At 42.7% G+C, this 22565-nt stretch overlaps 1 protein-coding gene across 4 annotated transcripts; it reads left to right on the forward strand.

Moving 5' to 3' along the window:
- The first annotated feature begins 8060 nt into the window (after positions 1 to 8060).
- Positions 8061 to 21872, forward strand: LOC101065408 (matrix-remodeling-associated protein 5-like). 4 transcript variants are annotated; one of them, XM_029848650.1, is made up of 12 exons: positions 8063 to 8502; positions 9032 to 9255; positions 9340 to 9469; positions 10324 to 10565; positions 11032 to 11183; positions 11855 to 15312; positions 15598 to 15739; positions 16306 to 16441; positions 16609 to 17751; positions 17831 to 18038; positions 18643 to 18864; positions 18946 to 21872. In XM_029848650.1, exons 2-12 carry the CDS (start codon positions 9071 to 9073, stop codon positions 20899 to 20901), a joined length of 7974 nt encoding a protein of 2657 aa, XP_029704510.1. In that variant the 5' UTR covers positions 8063 to 8502; positions 9032 to 9070; the 3' UTR covers positions 20902 to 21872. The 4 variants fall into 4 exon arrangements, with proteins under 4 accessions (XP_029704519.1, XP_029704510.1, XP_029704512.1 ...); XM_029848652.1 differs by lacking the exon at positions 8063 to 8502 and adding an exon at positions 8621 to 8808; XM_029848659.1 differs by lacking the exons at positions 17831 to 18038; positions 18643 to 18864; positions 18946 to 21872 and having other exon boundaries at positions 8061 to 8502; positions 16306 to 16453; positions 16609 to 16636.
- Positions 21873 to 22565: the final 693 nt, after the last annotated feature.

Below are 22565 nucleotides of genomic sequence, written 5' to 3' on the forward strand. Positions count from 1 at the left end.
TAATCAGAAGCCCCCACTGTCTTTACTAACCCGGGTACTGTACGGATGTCAAGATGTCCAACGAGTGGACATTTGTGACAATGAGATCAACTCAAAGCCACCAGCAGGGATCAACTGGTCACCGCCTTCATAAGCTGTATACTGACCTACTGACCTCCGACCCCGCTGACCCACCCAACCCGACTCTATCAGCAGCTTATTTTAATTAATATAATGTATTTCTGTGTGTATTTCTGTATGTTCTATCTATTCTCTTCTCTACCTGTCCTCCCCCCTTCTCCTCTCTCTCTACCCACCCCCCATCAGCAGGAGGGTCCCCCTACATGAGCCTGGTCCTGCTCAAGGTTTCTTCCTGTTAAAGGGGAGTTTTTCCTTGCCACTGTTGCTTGTTTGGGGTCAGGCCCTGGGATTCTGGAAAGCACCTAGAAAGCATTTTGATTGTAACAGACGCTATATAAATAAAGATTGATTGATTGATTGATTGATTGATTGATTGATTGATTGATTGATTGATTGATTGACTGCTCCTTCACTTTAAAACTGAATGAGTAGGTCTCATCTGCTCAGCTGGACATTGAGGTTCGACTCAATTCTTCCCCCAAATCTTGTCAAGATTTTCAGTAAATCAAGGAAATCCAAGGTGTACCAGGTCTGCCCGTAAACCTTCATCTGACTGAGGTTTAAGGGTTGACGCTGTATCTCCAGAACCATTTCCCTGAAGTGTTCTCATTGGGTTCCAGTCATTACCTCACTGGAAAATAAATCTCCCCAGTCCTCTTTAACCAGATTATCTTCCAGGATCCTTCCATGTTTTGCTTCTTTCGGATTTCTTTTCCAGGCTTGCCACCATCTTGATTCTTGTCCTAGTCTCAAGGCCTCAAAGCGAAAATCTGGTCTTATCTTCTACAAGTATTTTGATGAATTCTGGTACACCTTTGCTTGCCTGAGTCCCTCCCCAGGAACATTTGGCTAATGAAGGTGAAGGTCTCCAACCTGTGACACAGTGTCACTTCACGGCCTGATTATCTGTCCAATCACATTTTTATGCTATAATCGACATTATGTTCTCTAAACGCTAATGAAACGACAAAGGTTACTGGGAGTCAGGAGCATCCCAGCAAGTGCAACACAGACCTTTGTAAATGAAAAGTTAATTTATGGGAGACACACTAGATTTGCTATGGGCATCAATCCCACTAAAAGAGGAGTGACTCACTCTGCTGACCTCTCCCAGTTGTAGTGCCCAGCAGAATGATACATGTCCAAAATATTGCCTGAACTAATTAGAAACTCAAGCCCTTGAAGTGTATGAAGGATAGCGTTTCCGTCAGAGTGATTTTAATCAGCTGCCTTCATCTGGCTGACACTTAGACCTCATTCAGACGACATGCTCTTCTAGGAAATGATATCGTGCTTTTTACCAGGACAGTGTGAAGAACACCATCCAAACTCCACAGTTGGAGGACCGTGTGGTGTTTTTAATTTAGGCTGCTTCAGCGCTGCATATTGGTTGAGAAAAATGAGTCCCTAACGCATTTCCGCAGTAGGAAATAAATTATGCAGCAGAAAATAAACAATATTGTTGTTTGAGGAAGGATGCTGTCAGGCTGAATATGCAGCCTAGATTACGAGCTGAAGTTTTACTGCCTGCATTACATCTGTATTTGGCTTTGTTAGCATACAACAATCTGTTTCTAAGCTAAACATGCTTTCAAGTCTGATTATGTTGACTATGCCACAGTCAAAACACATAGAGCCTCTTTGATACAAGACATATAAAAGTTTAGACTCAGTTTAAAGTGTAATCTCAGTTTTAAAAAAAATAAAAAAAATAAAACGGCTGATGTGGAAAATGAACATGAATTACAACCACAAGCTGAGTGGGAGAGACCAAAACACAGAACAGATTCATCTCATTACTCAGCGTGGCATCTTGTTTGTCTCTTTACAAGTTCAAGGTAAATACTAGCGCGACTGCAATAAACCACACCAGGTTGAACTTCGCTAACAGGTATTAGCTGCATTTGTGTAACATGTGAAATTTGTTAATGCATTCCGAGGACATTCGGCCGTTTCACAAGAGGCTTTTAAATTGTTTTGTCAAGGCTTTACACAGTTTTCCACTGAGATGATTACATATTCTTCCCGTATGACCTTCAGGGCAGGCAGTGTGTCCCATCATGCGCCTCTGTGCATGTGTGTGACAGTTGGCCGGGATGTGAGCTGATTTCCATGTCTGCGTGTGAAAATGGGGAAAGGGGGAAAAAATGGTGGCGACAAAAGCAGAAACATCCTCGTGGTGCGAGTTCTGACACTGTGAGAAGACGGCTTGGACGCGTCTCCTCAGCCTCCCGTCATAACATGCACAGAGCGCCTGATTGAGCTCATATTTGTGCATTATAGTCACATTTGTCTCTCGTATAATAGAGTAGAATGGGACAGCCGGAGACACTGCTCGTGCATTACAGCTGGGTCTCCGGTCTGCTCCCACGGCTGCTACGTCTGACGGTCGTAGGGAGTAAGATAAATTACAGTTATTACTGCAAGTTGGGAAATGTCATTTCTTCCCTTATAGACCCCTTAAAGACTTAAAGTGTGTTGAAAGGCAGAATTGATATATTGAACAAGCTATGACCTCTGAATTGAAAATGTCCTAAATCCAAGGCCAAAATGAAACTTCATATGTATAAATATGCAGAGTCTATTTTAATTAATGCAACATCTCACACACGAAGGTCCTCTTCGTGCTAAAAATTGCACAGGAATTGAAGATTAGACGGAGGAATCGCCTTAATCTAAGTGTGTAAATACATTTCCATTGTGTGCATTGGAGCAGACAACAAAACAAATGTTATTATTACAGTAATACTATTCTTGCTCGTCATGACAGAGCCAATTAAAGTAAAACTGAAGTTCCATTTTTTTACCCTCTCTAATTTTCTTTTTTTTCCCGCTGTCTTGAATGTCAACTTTGGAGCCGAATTAGAATTTTGCATTTCAAACTGAGCTTCAGGCTGCTACCACTGCGTGAAACAAGTCCTGGGGGAATCGTGGGAGCTGAGGAAACTTCCAAAAAGCCTCGAGTGTTTGACTTAGTTAGCACAACAGCTTACTCACACCTCCACGTGAATGGACTTTATGGACCTGAACGCTGAAGTGCCTCGACTGCAGTAATTGGCTCTCTAACAAGTCACAAGTCACAAAAAAAACAAGATTATTGGAAACATGTACTTCAGTCGGCACTTGTTTGGTTCCCCAGCGTGTTCTGAGGAGAGCCGGGGAAATTTGTCGTGTCACTCAGGGATCCTGGTGCAATAAATCCTGCTGTGCTCGTCAGCGAGGGGCAACAGCAGAAAAAAGAAGTCGGGAGTGTGAGGAATTTGGGCCCTCATAAGAAGAAAAACTTGGACCGGGTCTGAGTTCCTTTAATTGCAGGGTGGAACAAAATTAAAACCATTGGTCATTTTTATGTTAACAATGAGACCCGTTAATTAGGTTGCAGTGGCCTTTGAACACACGGCAGCGCTAACGCAGTTTAGACAGGCTAGCAGTTCCGTCTTCACTTCAGAAGATCAAATGTAGATTGTAATTGTGTGACAGATTTTAGCTTATTATAATGGATCCAAACAAAAGATTAATTATTAGATTCCTCTAGGCTTACATATGGAATAAATCAACTAGCTTTATGCTAATCAGCTAAATTAGTTGGAAAAAAGAATCCACTACTAATATTCTTCTCTCCTGTCATCATACACACAACATTGAACCGATTAAAGAAATATTCTGTGCATATGTTCGCATATATAACATGTATAATACAAGCATATGTAAAACTGTTCCCAATCAGTTTAAAGAGAAAAGGAGGGAAACAGGACCCCCATGGGGGGGAGACAAAACAGCAGAAAAAACAAGAAAGCCCCACCTGAGCTTTTCTCATTGATATTTTCTGTGTGTTGGCGCTTCATGCTGGTTTAAAGCCCCCGTTAAGAGACGCATATCTAAAGGACTGCAGGCCACCAGACGTGCTGCCTCCAGGGTCACCACGCAGCAGCCGCCCTCCCACCCACCCACGCTTCTCTTGACCAGTCTTAACTGACTTCCTGCATCCCTGTCGACCCCCTCTGACCTCCCAGTCTCTTTTCATCAGCTCTCTCCTCCCTCTCCTCTAACCAGACCCCATTTGTGACTTCATCCCTATCCACAGTTTCAGACTGCTGGTCGTACCCATGTTTTAACGATCCTTTTTTATCCTTAAACCATGCTGACTGCCGGAGTCTCAGGTATAATTTATATCCTTTCAGGGGCAACCTTTTTTTAAAATCCAGAACAGCCCTGTTGTGTTTATCTTACCTCCAGCATTCTCCTTGGGGAATCCATCAGCTCTTTTATTTATATTTGACATCTTAGTGCCATCTGGTTGTCAGATCTTATATTTTTTTGATGTTTTAACAAAAGAGAAGCCTGTTTATAACCTGGGGGCACCATGTTGCAGCACTAATGCTGCGTAGTGTTTTCCTCATCTTAAAGAGTCCCGGACCCATCGACAGATCACAGACCTTCACCATCATCTCCCTGGTAGCCCCATCTCAACCTTTCCGCAGCCCTATTTTCTCCGACTCTCTTGGGTCTGATTTGCTCTCCTGATGGTCAAACACTGACTGGAGTGTAACAGTTGCTCAGCCTTCTCTGTGCTGCCTGTCCCAGACGTTTAAATCCTTCACGGAAACTAAACTGACTTCCGTCTGTATCCCTTGAAAGACCCACCTCTCCTTCAAGCCTATGAAACTATTAATTGCTTTCATTTCCTTTTTGGATGTTGAAATGACTTCCTCTGCAGACGTTGGGCTATGAAATGTTCTTTCCTAATACTAAACCATCCAGCCAGTCACCATATAAGCATACAATGATGCACACTTCATTGCTTTAGTCCCTCAGTAATGGGTAATAACATTACATTTCCTCTTTCTAGGCTTCTATTTTCCTTTGATGTAATATATTAGAATTGATGTAAAGCCTATTTAGGTCACACCTCCCTGGTGAATACACCCCTCATATTCATTTTCCTCTGCAGTTGGCAGTGCAAGCAAACATTTAAATTTCACATCATGCAGTCTTTTAGATTTAATTCTGTTCTACTCCACATGGATCGGTAAATGGCCTTGTGATTCAGCAATTTTCTATCTAAGCGGGTGAGTAAAGAAGAAAGATTTTTTAATATGTTTTAAATAAATACCCATTTACTCAGTGAAAGCGGATCTGTTGGAGAGCTTTCTACAGCCCTGTGCAGCTTTCACGTGCCAGAACAGGTCGCAGCATCATCTCTTAAATATCTTGATTTATTACAGAACAGGTCATCATGAAAATATGTTTCTGAAAGGATGGAACTTTGTTTTTCCCAGAAAAGGAAATCAGGCTGAGTACTGAGAATCTCTTAGATCTACTGGAGAAACACTGACGTCCAGGACAGATTACCTTCTAACCCTGCACTGCCAACGTGCGCTTGTCTTCCACATGCTACCCACCTACACAACTATTTTCGAATGTTTTTTTTTACAGAAACAAAGAAGCGAGCCCCTTTTTCACCAACATTTCCAGAAACTTTTATTACAAGGAATGTGTTTACCTGGATAAAACAGTAAATAAATAGAAAAAAAAGCTGGTAATTCTTTCTGCATTTCCATTGGACGTCCAAGTTCTGAAAAATGCATTCAAACAAGGCCAATGATACATGGAGGAGTTGAAACCTGGCCAAGATTCTTCAACTTTTCATGAATTTGCTTCAGCGTCTCCACCAGCTTCCCGGCTATTCCTCGGTGGACTCATTCGTTTCATGTGGCCGACTGGAGGTCCCGCTGAATTTGTTGCTCAAACGAGCCAGGACCACTTTGACTGTCCACTTCCCAAAGGTGCTCTTCTCCTGCTCCATTTTCCAAATGATCAAAACACAAACGGATAAGTGAAAACATTTCCCACGCTGGAAAACGGCCACTCTCAACAGGAACCAGGAGGGTCCTTAAACCCACGAGTTCTGGAGTCACTGTATCATGAATTTCAACAGAGTTGGTGTGGATCACCAACACTTCATAAAATATAGATCGTGGCTCGAGGTTAACGGTCAGACCGTCTCCGTCTCCTCTCGCATTCTGAGACAAATGAATCACGTATGTAAATCAGGGCTTTACTTTCATGATCCATCTGACTTTCACGCTATAGACAGTATAGTGTGAACACAATCCACTCAGGGATACTGAACTGAGTGAGGGTGGCTCATGGGTACTGGACAACCTGTTCTTGCCTTTAACCGGCTCTTTTACGAGCCCACAGCCTCCAACCGCCTGGAGCCTGAGGTCGCGTGGAACGTAATAGAAGGTCTTGGTTTTTCTAAGGATAGATCTTGGCATGCTGGCCTTTCTGATCCCTCTATTCCTGTTTTCACTTTTCACAGTGACCTTGACAGAGAGGAGTCCACAAGATGACAAACCCTGATGACAAAATAGTCATGATTTAGTACAGCAAACATACTCCAATGTGTAATACACCTGTGAGCAGACCTCTATTTGAGGAATAATTACAAAATCATTGACCTACACACGCACCAAGGACTGAGCTGAGTCTGTTAGCTAAAATGATAAATGGGTTTTCCCTGCATACCAAATGAAAAGGAATACATATCGTTCTTGATTTGAAATCCGGTTGGCCCCAGACTGACCTGTTTACTCCCTGAATTCATGACTCAGCACTCCGATTGTTGACCTAGATAACATTAAACCCCCGAGACAAATGAGCCCTCCATCCTGAAGCCTGAACACTTTTTGAGAACGTCAGTGGGCGAAGCTGCATGTTAAAACCAGACTCGACTCCACTCATTTAAGAATAAGTGAGAACAATTGTGGCTGAGGTCATAATTGGATGATTCAACTACCTCGACGCTCTCTGCTGAAGTAAATAACACAGCCTCTGCAGCAGTCGCACCGTATTTTCCTTCCATCCTCATTCATTTCATCATTTGCTTCCCCCACAGAGCCATTGTTGATGTGACATTATGTCTTCACAGGCTCTCTTTCCTCCCAGCAGACAGGCAGTGATTCATTTATCACGACCCACTACGGTGCCGTACTGATGAGAAATAAAGTGATTTGGACGTAATAATTTCCCCAGATTTACTGTATAAGACAGGAAAAGAGACGCAGCGCAGGATGAGACCGATTGACCCCTCACATATGAGCATCGCCCAGAGAAACAATGGCGATTATGGATCAGTGGCGACCAAGTCATGTGAGGAGGCCTGTAAATCTCTATAAGACATCTTCACAGAGTTTTACAGATGTTCACTTGCTGACTGTCCAGGTTCTTGCTCTAAACTATTTTTGCAGCTGAGAATGCAGCTGAAAGCGTCTCCGGCCTCCTCTGAGGTGAACTTTTCACATCTGCTCCGGCTGCCCCACATGAAAACATGGGAAACTCGTGTATGGACAGCAGTGACCTTACATAATCCTACATATGGAGGTTTAAAATATGTCCATGAAAACAAAACAATGTTGCGTAGGCTGGGGTGGTGGGGACTCCGGGGGTGGGGGGTGGGGAGGGTGGTGCTAGTTATGGGAGATAACAGCTGAGGAGCGTCTATTTTTGTTCTCCCTTTGTTTGTGTCTCAGAAGTAGGTGTGGGCATTATGTGGCGTCTTGAAATCTGATATTACAAGAAAACAGGAGAGAAGCACGACATTCTAGTTTAGAAAAGGTGACCACCCCCTCCTTCAAAATCAGCAAATGCATAGGGTCAACTGTTACTATTATAACACAAATCTATGCTGTTATGGGAGAGGGTGGTGTTATTAACCGCATATATAAAGAAGAGGATGATTTGGTAATGAATGTAACAGCTTGAACAAATGTGCGAAATATCATGTTTGGTAACAGGTTAATAGCTGGGTTTCATCTACAGATGGTGTAAAACGAGCCGCAGCTGATCAGGATGATGTCTCCTGCTGTGGCCTGCATGTGTGCAGTGGGGAGGTTTTGACAGGAGCAGCTCCAAGCGCACTGACTTTGCCTCCGCGTCTCCAGAAAAAGCCCCTCCTCGGACAAACCCTTTCCCCCGAGCGTCATTCAAAGTTCACTCCAGTCCAGTCCAGTCCCCCTGCCTGAGTGTCGATACACTCACGCACATCCACATTCATCCCCGCAGACGCGCTTTTACGCACATCTAATCTTATTTTGCGACAGTTCTTAGCGCTACTTTTTTAAGTTTTTACTTTATTTTTTTTTACAGCAGCCGCACAGAAACGACCCGCTGGATAGTTTCGCAGACAAAAAGTTGTGAGAAGTGCAGCTACTGTTCCTGTTCGTCCTGCCTTTCGCTGGCATATTTAATGGAACAATTTTAAGCTCATTTTAAAAATTTCGGATCATTTCCCAAACGCGCCATTGGATTTACATCAGCAGTTTGATGGAGAAATGAATGACTCCGTGAAATAGCCTCTATGGACTAAAAGTTTCGAAGGTATGTTCTCATCAGCCACGACTGTGCGCCACAATAATAAGCACTCCTCACTTTGTGTGCGTAATTGCTTGTAATGGCAGCTTCAGGTCTGCCCTCTGCAGATGGTTCACGTTTCAAGGAGTATTTGAGACTCCGGGGAAGCAGGACAGTTTCTGTGCCAAATTAACACGCTTTGCTTATGATTTTCTGCAATCGTCCCCAACGTTTGTCGGGAGAATTACGCGATGTTTCAGTCAATTATCCAACTCGGCACACGCGCCTGTGCGTGAGATGAAAGGCCCTAATTGTCAGTTTTGTTTCAGACAGGTGCAGTTTTTGGCTCCAGTCTGATGGCCTATGTGTTATGTGTCGTGTATTGTGTCAAATTTACATTAATATCCTTTGTATTTATGCCTATTCATTTGTTTGAATGTGAGTAATGAACAGTCAGCCAGAGGGAGGGAGAGAGGGAGAGGGAGAGTTATGGGGACATGCCACTGTTCTAAACTCATCAGTCATCAGTCTTGACTTCTGTTTTCCTCTTTGGCAGTGATAGTCATCGAGCAGCCTCTCCTCTTACGGAGTGAAAATGCTGCAGAGCGTGTGTGTGCCGGTGGCTCTAATGAGTTGCCTAGTGCTTCTGTGGCCTATTGACATTCAGGCCTGTCCCCGGAGCTGCAACTGCTACCAGACCAGTGAAGTCCACTGCACCTTTCGATCCCTGCTCACCATACCTCCAGGCCTGCCCCTACACACACAGCGTATAAACTTTGGGTAAGGGTGTGCGTGGAAGCACGTATCTTTGCAGAAATAACAAGAAATGTGACACACTGAGGTGCACGTTCTGTGTTCCTGTAGGTTCAATAGCATCACCACGATCCACAACAGGTCACTGGCAGGATTGAAAAAGTTGGAGCTTCTGATGCTCCATAGCAACAACCTCCACTATCTTCCAGACGCCGTTTTTGCAGATCTGAAATCACTGCAGGTAAACAACAGCAGTACACGTATTTTCTTTTTGGTTCAGTTATCAGTATCGTTCCATCTTGTAGTTAAGTCTCTAACCAATAAGCACCCACACTACATCATTCTGTTAAAACATATTTCAGAACTCTCTTCCACCAATTTACATCCAGCTTGCATGATTTATGAGCTGCCACTCATGTCACTGTTCAGTGGCATGAAACACACTGGACATTTAACATGTGGCAGCAACCTAAGGGGCAGAGTTAACAGTGCGGGGGAAGTGATATTACTCAAGTACCAGTTGTTCCCCTCATACCTCGGGCAATGCTGATGCTGATGCCACCGTGTGATAATAGGAACCATATTTGCTTGCGCTCACAACTTCAAGTGCAATATCTGTCAGCAGCTGGAACTCTTCCAGAAAAATAGCCTCCACTGAGGAGTGGATATATCATGGAACATCTGAGAAACGCAATTCAACTGGATTTCACTGGGTGACGTAAATTTGCAGTCCTAATATGGCCAAAACAAAACAAAGTTGGATGTGAGAATAAAGGACCAAGTCTAATATTTGAAAGATTGAAGACAGCCATTGCATAAACATCCTGGTAATTTCTCCTGTCTTTACCCACTACATCTACTGAATATATACAATATAGTGTCTTGTGCATTTGCAGGGTGTCCTTTTAGACCTGTATTTTCTCCTGCTGCAACTATTTAGCACTTTTGCTTAAAGCAGTCCTTTTCAACCAAACCCTCAATCACATTTAAATTCTGCTCATTTTCTGCCATTTGTCATAATTCCACATTTGAAATGTTCTCATCATCTATGTTGTTAATTTGATTCTTTTGTTTCTTACCCACAAAACCCTAAAGATATTAAAGCTGAGCTACAACAAGCTTCTGGAGATCCCATCATCGCTGACCTTCTCTGGCCTGACCTCCCTGCTGCGCCTGTACTTGGATCACAACCTCCTCCAGCACATCCACCCCAGGGCGCTGCTGCAGCTGCCTAGCCTGAGGCTGCTACGTCTGCAGGGGAACCGGCTGCATCAGCTGCACCCTCACGCCCTGTGCACACTCTCCCTCCTGAATACATATTACTTCTCTACTCTTAGGTGAGCTTTGACCACATTTTGCCTTTGACCACATAGTTTTGCCATAGTTTGAGGAGTCTGTAAAAGTTATTACAAAAAGTGTCAGCAAGGTTGATGGATTTTTGCTTTATTTTCTGATTAGAATGTTACTTATCTGTGCAACTGTTGAATGCTAAGCAGGTGTTTGACACTTCAGCCATTGGTATTCAGTGAAAGGCAAGAGTTATAACACTGTCTTCACTGATCCATTTGTATTAATCATACAGTGGAATAACTTTGGTGCAGATGAAGGTGATGATGATAAAGTGATGAATTGATAAAAATGATGGATGGTATTCATTGCTACAAACCTGTCACCTCTCACCTCTCACCTCTCACTCCCTCTTTCATCCATCCTACCATTCTTTTCTCCTCTGATGCAGGTATGGTGCTTCTTTTCCTATCCCTGATATAAATATTTCCCTTCATCTGCATTCTCTTTGTTCAGACATCTGGACCTTTCCAACAACAGTCTAACCACCCTCCCCAGAAACTCCTTGGCAACAGCGCCCCTGCTGGAGACTCTTCAATTGCAGGATAACCCATGGAGTTGTGACTGCAGAATGAACTGGCTCCTCACATGGATTCTAGCTCATCCAGGTGATTACAAACTTCTAAACATACTTTTTTAGTTGTTTGATGTCACACATACACATCTGTTTTAAAAAAAAGTCATTCAGTGATGGATTAGTTGTGGAAACATCGAGTAAATGTGAGTATTCTGTCTAAATGCTATCAATGTCATCTCAAATGAGGTCTAATTACTGAATGATCAAAGGAATGAATGCTACCAATTCAAAACCCTAACCCATCTCTAAAATTTTTCCGCTGGCTTGTCATCAAACACTCTTCACTGTTTCCCACCATTTTCTGTGTGTGTTCCATCTCCCCTGTGGCTGTTGCTGAGATTTGACAGATGGCTGGTCCGTGAAATGTGTCCCATTGATATGCCAGGCTTAACCTGCCCTGACTAATCCATGATGACAGCGCTGATGTGTGCAGACAGTTGAAATAGGCTAATGATCGCCAAGTTATAATGAATTGATGCATATTTTTGATTTATAGTGAGATAAAATGACCATATTTAATTAAGGGGTGTTATAAAGGGTAATGAATGCTGAAGAAGAGCTGACATGACTGATATATGACATTACTATTATGTGGAGATGACTGATATGTTTGTGTAAGTGCTATGCTTCTCTATGCTAGAGAAAGTAATCCTGTCTTTTATTACATAGCTGTTTTTAAAATACATTTCTCTTTCCTTTTAGGCTTAATGAAATGTCCCGGTGGCCCTCAGTGTCCAATCTGTGCTTCACCCAATTCTCTTAAGAGTCAGGCCTTACTTGAGCAGACTGAGCTCACATGTATTTTGCCTGTCATCCACTCATTGGGGAGGGAAATACCTTTGGAAGCCGAAATCAGTGAAATTGATTCAACTGAATCCTTTATACAGCCTTTAGGGTCTGCATTTCTGGAGCTGTCTGACCATCTGGGGAACAACATTGATCTGAGATGCAACATCACGCAGCCCTCTCAGATTCAGGACAATTCTCTTCCAGAATTCTCCATGGCATCACCCACCCCTCTCCCCCTCGCTGTTTCACTCATGTTGGACTGCCCTGTGCATCGACAGGGCTATGAGAAACTTTGGAGGATCTTAGCTTACTACAGCGAGACGGCAGTTCGTCTGGAGAGGGAGATCATGCTGAGCAAAGCACCGTCATTAGCCTACCGCTACAGGCAGACAGCAGAGACAGATGGATATTATCACAGTGGAGTCAGAGCTTCTGTGAAAGCCAGACCACAGTGGCTGTTACAGCCAGCCATTAGCATTCAGCTGAACAGAGCAAACTCCAATGGACAGAAAGTCCAACTAATATATTCAACAAGAGTTTTGGCACGTCTTGACCTGACTTCGTCCTCAACTTCATCACCTTTCTCACAACCATGGATACTGATTTCAACTAAGAACACTTCCACGGCATTTACAGCAGCAGCAGGCCATAAGACAGAGCTGCTCTGCCCTCTTCTAAGTTCTGGTAACCCCAAAGTACATTGGATTCTCCCAGATGGATCCCAGCATGTTCCCACATACAATAGCTCAAATAGTAGGCTGCAGATATCAGCCTCCAGTTTAGTTTTACACAAAGTGCAGCTCTTGGATGCTGGGATCTACTACTGTGTAGCACGGACAGGCAGGGATGTAGATGTTCTTCCCCTACGCTTGAGCGTAGAGGAGACCTCTGTTCCATCATCAGGAGAACCAATTGGACTATCTGTCACTTCAGGGGTTGGGGAGCCCGTTATTCTCACTTGTAAGGCATCTGGTTCACCAGAACCTCAAACAAGTTGGCTGCTACCAGATGGAAATATAGTACATCAGGGAGTAGCTGCAACTGGTGGGGTCACTCTATACCCAAATGGAAGCCTCTTACTCCCTAAGCCCTCTCGCAGGGATGCTGGATATTACAGGTGCATAGCGGTCAACCAGTATGGGAGTGATGCACTAACCACACAGCTGGAAGTAAATTCAAAACACCCCCCTTTACTTAAAATGCCCTTTCTTAGAAGACCACAGTCAGCTTCTGGACGCTCTACCAAGATTAGAGCTCCATTACTTCATGAAGTGGGGGAAGGATCAGGAGATGAAAATGTAGAGGACCAATCTCTGTCTGGCAAAAAGAGGCAACCCAGACCTCCTAATTCTTTCCCGAACAGACGTTATCCAGGTGGAAACCCCCAAAGACATGGGACAATGAGAGGCCCCATTAGAAGAGGTCCTCTGTCATCTACTGACCAAAGAAGGAACCACGTACAGAACAGATTCAGAGTTACCACAAAAAAGCAAAGGATAGACCCACAGAAGTGGGCGGACCTCTTAGCTAAGATAAGACAAAAGACTGAGCACACTAGCAACAACCAAACCAATAGAGCTGAAAATCCCAAAACTAAAGAAGTTACCAGCAATAATGGAAAAGGACATAATGATACAGAGAGTGATGGGGGTGCAGAAACAGTAATGGAATCAGAAATTGAAGGGTCCTCTGCTGATGTCAGTGATTTACAAGAGGAAGGTCTGCAACCCATTTATCCTATCTTCACAGAAACAAAAACACACTCAGAGGTAAAAACAGATGCTGGAATAGACTCGGAAATAAAGAATGGTGTAGTAATGTCAACGGCAATGCAGACAGATGTAGAGAACTCAAGTGAAATGAAGATTCAGACAGAAAATGTAGGTCCACAGACACCGATAGTAAGAAATGCCGACAGTCAAAAGGAAGACAAATCTGTGACAATCTCAGGGACAAACAGGACTCTGAATAAACCAGTTGAAGGGGGTGAGCGATCATCAGACTCCACAATTGGGCCTCATAAAAAACGGCAGAGGCTCTTACCCAATAGAGTCCCAAATTCTCAACCCCAAATCCCTTGGAACTCTCGCAGGAGGATTGGACAGAGAAGAAGAATCATGCACAGGCCTGGTTTGCGACCTCTAACTCCACCCCAACTTCACCCTCGACTTTCAAACACCAAGTCTCCAACTGAGACAGCTGAACGTTCAACTGAACAACCAAATCTGTTGCTGCCATCAAAAACACCATCTCCAGTTAGCTTGTTTACACAAAACATCTACAGTAGGAATGCTGTCGAGCAGAATTCTTGGACTCCCTCTGTTTCTTACACTGTAAGTCTCTCCACTCCAAAATCAGTCCCCCCTTTGGTGACTTCCTCTCCCTCCTCTCTCACCTCAGTATCTCCCACACATGCAGACAGGGTGACTCTTCGAACTGAAATCCTAGAACCTACAGATTTCCCACAAAAACCCACTCGGTTTGATAACACGACTGAAATGACAGATGTTTCAGACACAAGTGCCAAGATACATACATACGGTATACAGACAGATACAGAAACACAGACAGTTTCAGGAACACACAGGGAAAAGCTGGAGAGGAATTCACTGAATGTACCATTTGTGTCCCATTCCTCCACTTTATCCTCTACCTTTCCTACTTCAATCAGTCTCTCTGCAGTTCCTATTCCCTCTACAACTATGGCAGCTACTGAAAAAATCACAACTTCAGCTACTACTCAAAACACTCCACTTAGCAGTACTTCAATTACTGAGATGCTTTGGACAACCACATCTGCTCCAGTGACATCACATTCTGATTTATCTATCATAACTGTACCTAAACAAGCAATTTATAGCACTACCAGGATGACCATGACTACTCTCCCCACTGTACCCAGTCTTTCATCAACTACTGTTAGTCCATCAACCCCTGCAATGACAACCACTGCTGCACCCACATACCGCACTTTTACTTCACATACCCCTGCCACAACTTCTAGTGCTGCTACTGCTGCTCCTCCATTCCGCACTATTACTTCTACAACTGCCTCTTACCCAACAACTGTCCCGACTTCTATAAAAACTGAATCTGCCTTTTTTACTATGAGCAATTCATCGAGGTCAGCATCTGTGACCATAACAATGGCAACACCAACCAGTGCACCTTCAACTAGCATCACAACAGTAATCAAAACATCATCGGGGGTGAGGACAAATGTTGACCGGGGACGGAAGCCTGTTTCTGGAGGTTCAACCCAAAGTCGATTGTCAACTAACTGGAAGAACCCAGGAGCTAATTCTATTCCTGATTCACACAGCAGCCGGCCACGATGGCCCCCCTCCCCTCCACTCCCTGCAGCCCCTCGGGTGAGTCATTCTTCAATTCAAATGTGTTATAATATATCACATTTGAATTATTGCTACTTCCAAGGAAGATATTGCTGGAAGATTTTGCAGAGTGGCACAGTTTATATTCTTTTTTTTTCAGTTAGTCATTAAATAAATCAAGTGGTCAAAGGGGACATAATGATATGAGCTGATATACAATATAATCAAATGTTCTGCATATTGCCATATCATGATTTGACATAAAGCTTATTTTTTTGTATGGTTGGTGAAAAGGTTTTGATCATCTCTAAATTCTTCACACAGGTCCCGGTTTTGAGGTCAAGACCGAAGATAGCAGAGCCTCACGTTAGGACAGTGTCTTTCCCAGCAGAAAGCACCGCTAGACTGGTCTGTGAATCTGAAGGGGAGCCAAAGCCTTTCATCACATGGACCAAAGTTGCTACAGGTAGACAAACAACAGCTGTCTACACAGTTATTTGTATAAATATAAGGCATAGAATAGCTACCCAAAGGTGCACCAAACAAACTGTCTGTTGTAACAACCTTTCCAGTTCATTCAATTTTTCTGCAGTCAGGAATTCACTACAGATATTGTTAATCATGCAGGGAATCACAACTGTACTGTCTGGAGTAAATATAACTGTTCTATTATATGGTTGAAGAAGTATTTACATGTAAAGAACAATTAAACCTCTATAGTTAGAGCCTTATGTTAGTGATTTGAATTCCATCTCAGTTTAGTATCTTTAGTTAAAGGGTGTGAATCATATTTTCCACATACGAGCTGTTAACACCCAACATATAGCATCAGCAGGCATAGTCACATTCTCTATATGCAAAAGACCTTCTGGAAAAAGTAATGGAGTTTTTTTTTATTGCATCACTGACTTAACTTAACATTTTACCACTTGGTATCTTGATTCTGCTTTGTTTTGTAACTTTCTCTTTAAGTTCCTCCACTCCATCTCATGACTGTTTTGACCTCAAATGGTTTGTCTGTCTGTCGCTAAGGAGCCATGATGTCAATCCACTCCAAAGCTCAGCGTTTTGAGGTGCTGTCTAATGGCACCCTTGTCATCCATGCTGTTCAGCTGCAGGACAGGGGCACATACATCTGCAGTGCCCACAGCTTCCTGGGTCGTGACAGGTGTGGCTAAATGTATGCGCTGTATGCAATATGAATATGCCATTCCAATGGCAAATCAATTTAGTTTCTTTTGTTTATTAAGTTTTAAAATATATTATATACAAATATATATTATGCACAAATACCGATTTCCATTAACATTGTGTCTCCTTTCATTTCCATTACAGATCAATAACCACCCTGGATGTGTGGACCCGTCCTCCTCGAATGCTGGTGCCCAGCTACAGGGAAACTACCATTCATCAGGGTGGAGAGCTACACCTTGAATGCCGGGCAGAAGGCGTTCCTACCCCCCTGCATTCTTGGGTTCTACCAGATCGTTCTGTCTTGACGTCCACTGCTTCTTCAAATAGTCGTATCACTCTGGACACAAATGCAACACTCCATATCTCTGCAATTTTATCGCGTGATCGTGGATTGTATCGCTGCGTAGCTTCGAATTCAGCAGGTGCGGCAAGCGCTACGGTTCACGTTTACGTGTCCTCGCTGCCCCCAGTGATGCTGCTCCCCAGAGAGGAACACCTGCTCTTGTCTCCAGGGATGCCTGTTTATGCTCATTGCTCTGCCCGAGGTGCCCCGCCACCAACTCTGCGCTGGCAAATCCCAAATGGGACTCATGTTCGCCCATCACAGTTTCTTCATGATAACCTTTTTGTCTTGCCCAATGGGACACTTCATATTCGAAAAGTTGGGCCCAAGGACTCTGGAAATTATGAGTGCACAGCAAGTAATGCTGTCGGCACCGATAAGAGAACTGTGAGGGTAAAAATTGAAGGGTTGGCAGAAAGTGAAATAAGCCAGGGAAGCGCAACTTTCGACAAGTCATCTTCATCATCATTCCTCCATAATGAAAGAAATTTGTCCTCCTCCAGTCGCTCCTCCAATCCAATTAGCTCTAACAGACTTTTTCCTTTATTGCCTATTGTTGGCACCCCTGGATCTCCTCGCACATTTTATTACCCCCGCCAACACAATTCTACTGACTATTTTGCTACAGTCAGTAGAACCGTCACTGTCTCCCCTGTGCATCTCCCCAACATCAGACCCACAAATAACACAAACAATTCACAGAACAGCGTAAACAAAACAAAAAGTGCTTCCTCTCTCCCATCTGACAAAAGAAAAGCGACAGTTTTACGTCCTTTGCCTGTCTCCCCCTTCACTAAAGCTCGGATTGTCTCCACCTCACCTTCCCTCACTACTGTTCACTATGGCAGGGATTTACACCTTCGATGTTCTGTAACAGGAACCCCACCACCTATTGTCATTTGGAGGACCCCGAGCAAAAAGCTGGTGGACATGAACTTCAGGTATAATGCAAAAGGAGAGAAAGCTGTTTTAGAAAGTATGCAAATACTTATGAATCTATTTTTTTATTTTGAATTTTAGTTTTGACCGACGCTTGAAGGTGCATTCAAACGGCACCCTGTCAGTCCAGGCAGTAACAGAAAAGGATGCTGGAGACTACTTGTGTATCACACGGAACAAAGTCGCAGATGATTACCGCCTCCTGCGAGTCTCTGTCACAACAAAGCCTGCCAAGATAGAACGCAGGCAACCGCTCAATCACATGGTGTCATTAGGAAAAACACTAAAGGTAGGCTCACACATCTGTGCATTATTGTGTGTGTATTATTGTGTCCATATATATATATATATATATAGTTTTATTTTTTGGGGGTTTGAAGCAAAAATACATGTTTTGGTTGTTTATTGTTAGATGTGTTTTCAAAAGTTTTAGCAGCTCACAGCTATGTTCTTTTCATATCAAAAACTGCTTCTTTTACTCAGAAGGACAGTAATGACCCTTCTCTACACAACAGCCTTCCAGCAATAGTTCACAGATTAATATTTAAAAGCTCAATAAAAATAATACCAGGCAGGGGTGAGATGCAAAAACACCCCCATTACATCAACATAGTATTGGCGGACTTTGTTGTTGATTTTAAATATAATTTAATTTTATATGAGGATTGAATGGCATTTTCTGTCTACATTTAGTCTAAATAGTGTATCTGTTATCTACTGTAACCATCTGCTTAAGTCTAAATTCAGACACTTAAAATACCTACTCTGCAGTGTTATATGTCTAATAGTTCCATGTTCTAAAGAAAGTAGCTAAGATTTATTTATTTATTTATTTATTTATTTTAAAGGAACAGAGTAAAAACCACTAAATAAATATTTGCCCCTGTTTCCAGGTTGACTGCCAGGCCTCAGGGCTCCCTGATCCAATTGTCCATTGGAAACTACCAGATGGAACCATGGTGAATAATGTGTTGCAGGCACAGGGGCAAGGAGGGCGAGCACAAAAGTTGACTGTGTTTGACAATGGTACATTATTAGTGCCTGCCATAGGTGCTCGAGAAGAAGGCGAGTATACCTGCTATGCTCAAAATCAAGGAGGTCAAGACACCATGAAGGTAAAAGCAAAATTACTGAGTCTATACATATTTAGCTTAAATTTACTGAGTCTTCATTGACCCCCTTATAAATGTTTTAAGGTCAAAGTAAAGGTAATGATGGCTACTCCTCCAACATTCAGCGATGACAAGAACTTCAACATTGTGAAAGTCCCCCAAGGAAACACAGCTGTAATTCAGTGCCAAGCCAAAGGAGATCCCATCCCAATAATCACATGGTTTTCCCCAGCCCATGTTGCAATCCCACATCGATCTAGACTTTATCGAGAGCGTATTGCTGTGCTTTTAGATGGATCTCTTGAGGTGCACCAGGCTCGGGAGCTTGACACAGGAAACTATACGTGTCGAGCAAGTAACTCAGCTGGAGAAACAAACATGGTTGTGGGCCTGCGGGTAGAGACTTCTAACCATGGACTGAGTGACCAGGTGGGGGGAAGGGGTTGGAGTCCTAATGTGGTGCCCAGTATTAGTTATAATGGTGTATCCAGGGACAGCAATATTAATGGTGGAATATCACAGGATGGAATTAGCAAAGGTGTCACAGGTCAAACTGATAGGCGCAACAATGACAGAAATGGTAACAGTGCCAGGATAAGAAACAATTTACCTAAAACTAGTGTATATACAGCAAATAGAGGGTTTAATCCTACCTTTACGAGGGCTGGTCAAAACAGTTTCAGGCAGCCTGGAAGTGGAATCACAACTCAACTCGACAGCGCTGTAATTAGCTTCGGCTTCGGTAGGAACATAGATGTTAAAAACAATCAGGCGGGGAGGAGTCCAAATGGGCCTGGACTGGTGAGTATTAAGACTCCAAATTCAGAAACCAGCGACACTCTGTCTAATCAAGGTACTGCTAGTGGCACTGGTTACCACAGGAAAACCTCAAGTAATACACTTACAATTCAGAATAAACCCCAGATCACAAATTCAACAGAGTTAACTGTGAGTGAGGTGACACTGAAGAAGCAAGCCCTCAAGGGACAATCTGTTCTTTTACCATGCCCCTCAGAAGACTCCCCACCACCACGCCTGGCCTGGATTTTACCCAGTAATGGTGTCTTACCTGCTCCCTACTATGGCAGCAGATTTACAGTTTACAGAAATGGCTCACTGGAGTTACGCAGTGTCCGGGTGAGTGACTCAGGAACCTTGACCTGTGTGGTTAGAGGTACAAGGCATGAGACTAAGATACTAGTAGAGTTGGAAGTGTCTGAGTTTCAGGAGGAAATCAGGTCTTCACAAAGTGGAGCAGGAGGTGGAACACATGGTCCAGAAGGTTATAGTCTATCTCAGTCTCCTCAGTCCACCTCAAGGTTAGTATCACCTGAGAAGCTTCATTTAAAAGTTCCAATTACTCAGACACCTTTAAAAACAGAGTCAAATTCTGCACCTTTCCCACTGCCCCCACCACCTCACTCAATTGTTCCACTTACAGAACCAGTAGTAAAATCCAGAACAGTTCCCCTTGTGAGTATTACTAATGGGGAGACCCTTCAGCTGTTTTGCCCTTTGGCTCAAATCCAAGGGTACACCCAAGGATCTCTTTCATGGACCTTGCCCAATGGTAAAATACTGTCCTTGGGTGAGAGTGGAGACTCGGGGCGGTACCACGTCCAAGAGAATGGAACGCTGACAGTGCTACATACTACAGTATTTGACAGAGGCACTTACACATGCAAGTACATGAGTTCTAACTCTTTGGTTTCATCCATCACAGTTCCCGTTATCATCATTGCATACCCACCACGCATAACAATGGGCCCTTCTCCACTCACCTACACGCGTGCCGGGGTTACTGTAGAGCTGCAATGCCTAACCATAGCAACACCACGGGCAACAATTACTTGGGAAACACCAGATTTGACCCGAATGAGGGTAATGGGTCAGGCACACCTACATGGCAACCGCTACCTTAGTCCTCATGGTTCGCTGGTAATACAGAATCCGACACGTAGGGATAGCGGAGTTTACAAGTGCACTGCCAGCAATGTAATAGGAGTGGACACCAAGATGACCTACCTGCATGTTTTATAAAGGCATTGAAGCAAACAGTCATACAGCCATGCAGAGGAAACTGCTGTTGGACAGTGTCTGACAAGCCCATAGGAACTGCAACACGGCCGGTTGGGGATATTGATTCTCAGCAAGACACAACAAATATACGGCTATACTGTACATCCCATGTATGTATTTTTTCAGTTTGTGATATTTAAAATGTTAAAATGTGTTAAATCAGGATTGAGACCTTTTCTTTGCCTAAAATAGTAATTTAAAACAAGAATTTTGTCATTTTTTGGAGGTGTTTGATCTGTTAGTCCTTCCAGTTGGAAAGCAAATTTGAGACCTTTGCACAAACTTACTCTACTTTTTTATTGAGGAAAATTAAAAAGGTAACAATGTTATTTATTTCAACAACCATTACTTAATTTAAACCATTTTTTAATAAACAGGACATTTCAACAGTTTTTGTTATACAAAATTTGCATATTCCAGGAAATTAATTGTTTGTTATCACATAGTGTGCCATATACAGTATGTGTCAATTGATAATTTTTTGGGTAATATTGTTTGTATTAATAGGAACATGGTTTAGTAGCCTGTTCTGTCATATTTGCTGCCTTTATATTGTTCTTTAAGTTATTTGACTTGTGAAGACTTTATTTTATCATGTTTTATTATATGATTTTTTTAAATGTTGTGAGTGTGATGTCTCCCTAGTCACATTAAAAGCTTACTATATTTTCACAAGTTTCTATTTTGTATTAAAAATGTAAAACATACAAACAAAAAGAAGCATTCCTTTTAATGATCTCTCCAACAGAAGCAGTAATATTGCTGGAGACTGAGTTCTAGAGGGGGAAAAGATATCATTAGAATCTTAGCAGTGCTAAAGTGTGTGCTAAAATAAAGATTTATTTAAGCATTTCTAAAGAGCAGAAAATCTTTATCCACCAGCACAGCTGTCAAACCACAAATGTGGGTCTTAGGTACAGAGGAGACACATGTTAATGACATCACATTGCTCTCTGGAAAATGCTATAAAAACACCCACCAGGCTGTAGAACAAATTCATGCACCACCCTACACTTAAAGACACCAAATGCTGTTTGAATATGACCACTGATTACTTATATGCTACATATGCTACACTGCATATCATCCAATATGTTGCTCATTTAATCTTGTTATTGCTTCCATTAATTGAGACTTTGTTCGGCAACCACAATGCTCAGTTAAACAAACACACACACACACATATATATATATATATATATATATAAATTCAATTTAGGACACAGAATACATAAGAAGGATGGGATAATGGGAAACAAAATATAAAAGAAATATAATAAGAATTGTACTATGGTGACCGTGGAGCGGACCAATCCCTATTTAACTGGCTTGATATTGACCAACTGTAGTCATAACTACCGATGCAGGCATTGTAGTACTGGGTTTTGATTGAATCATTTGAGCTCAGGAGGCTCAAATGCAGCAATATTAAGAATATATGACATTATAATTACAACAAAAATACATTCGTGGCCCAACACTATCAACCCACCTACACGTTTGTTTCCAGTGTATTACACTAACATCTGTCTGGATGAGAGATGGTATGAAAAGGCATCCTTGAAAGTCTGGAAATGTTGTAACTTAAAAGTAAATACGTACTGGAGTTCATAATTTTGTATAAA

This window comes from Takifugu rubripes, chromosome 1, assembly GCF_901000725.2.
Source record: "Takifugu rubripes chromosome 1, fTakRub1.2, whole genome shotgun sequence".
In the NCBI taxonomy this organism is placed as follows: Eukaryota; Metazoa; Chordata; class Actinopteri; order Tetraodontiformes; family Tetraodontidae; genus Takifugu; species Takifugu rubripes.

Bases quoted from the DNA above. Each gene is read 5' to 3' on its own strand.
- LOC101065408 (XM_029848650.1), top strand. From the start codon at position 9,071: ATGCTGCAGAGCGTGTGTGTGCCGGTGGCTCTAATGAGTTGCCTAGTG. The intron at 9,470-10,323 runs GTAAACAACAGC...AAAACCCTAAAG, and splicing joins CAGATCTGAAATCACTGCAG to ATATTAAAGCTGAGCTACAA. The intron at 15,740-16,305 runs GTAGACAAACAA...TCTGTCGCTAAG, and splicing joins ATGGACCAAAGTTGCTACAG to GAGCCATGATGTCAATCCAC.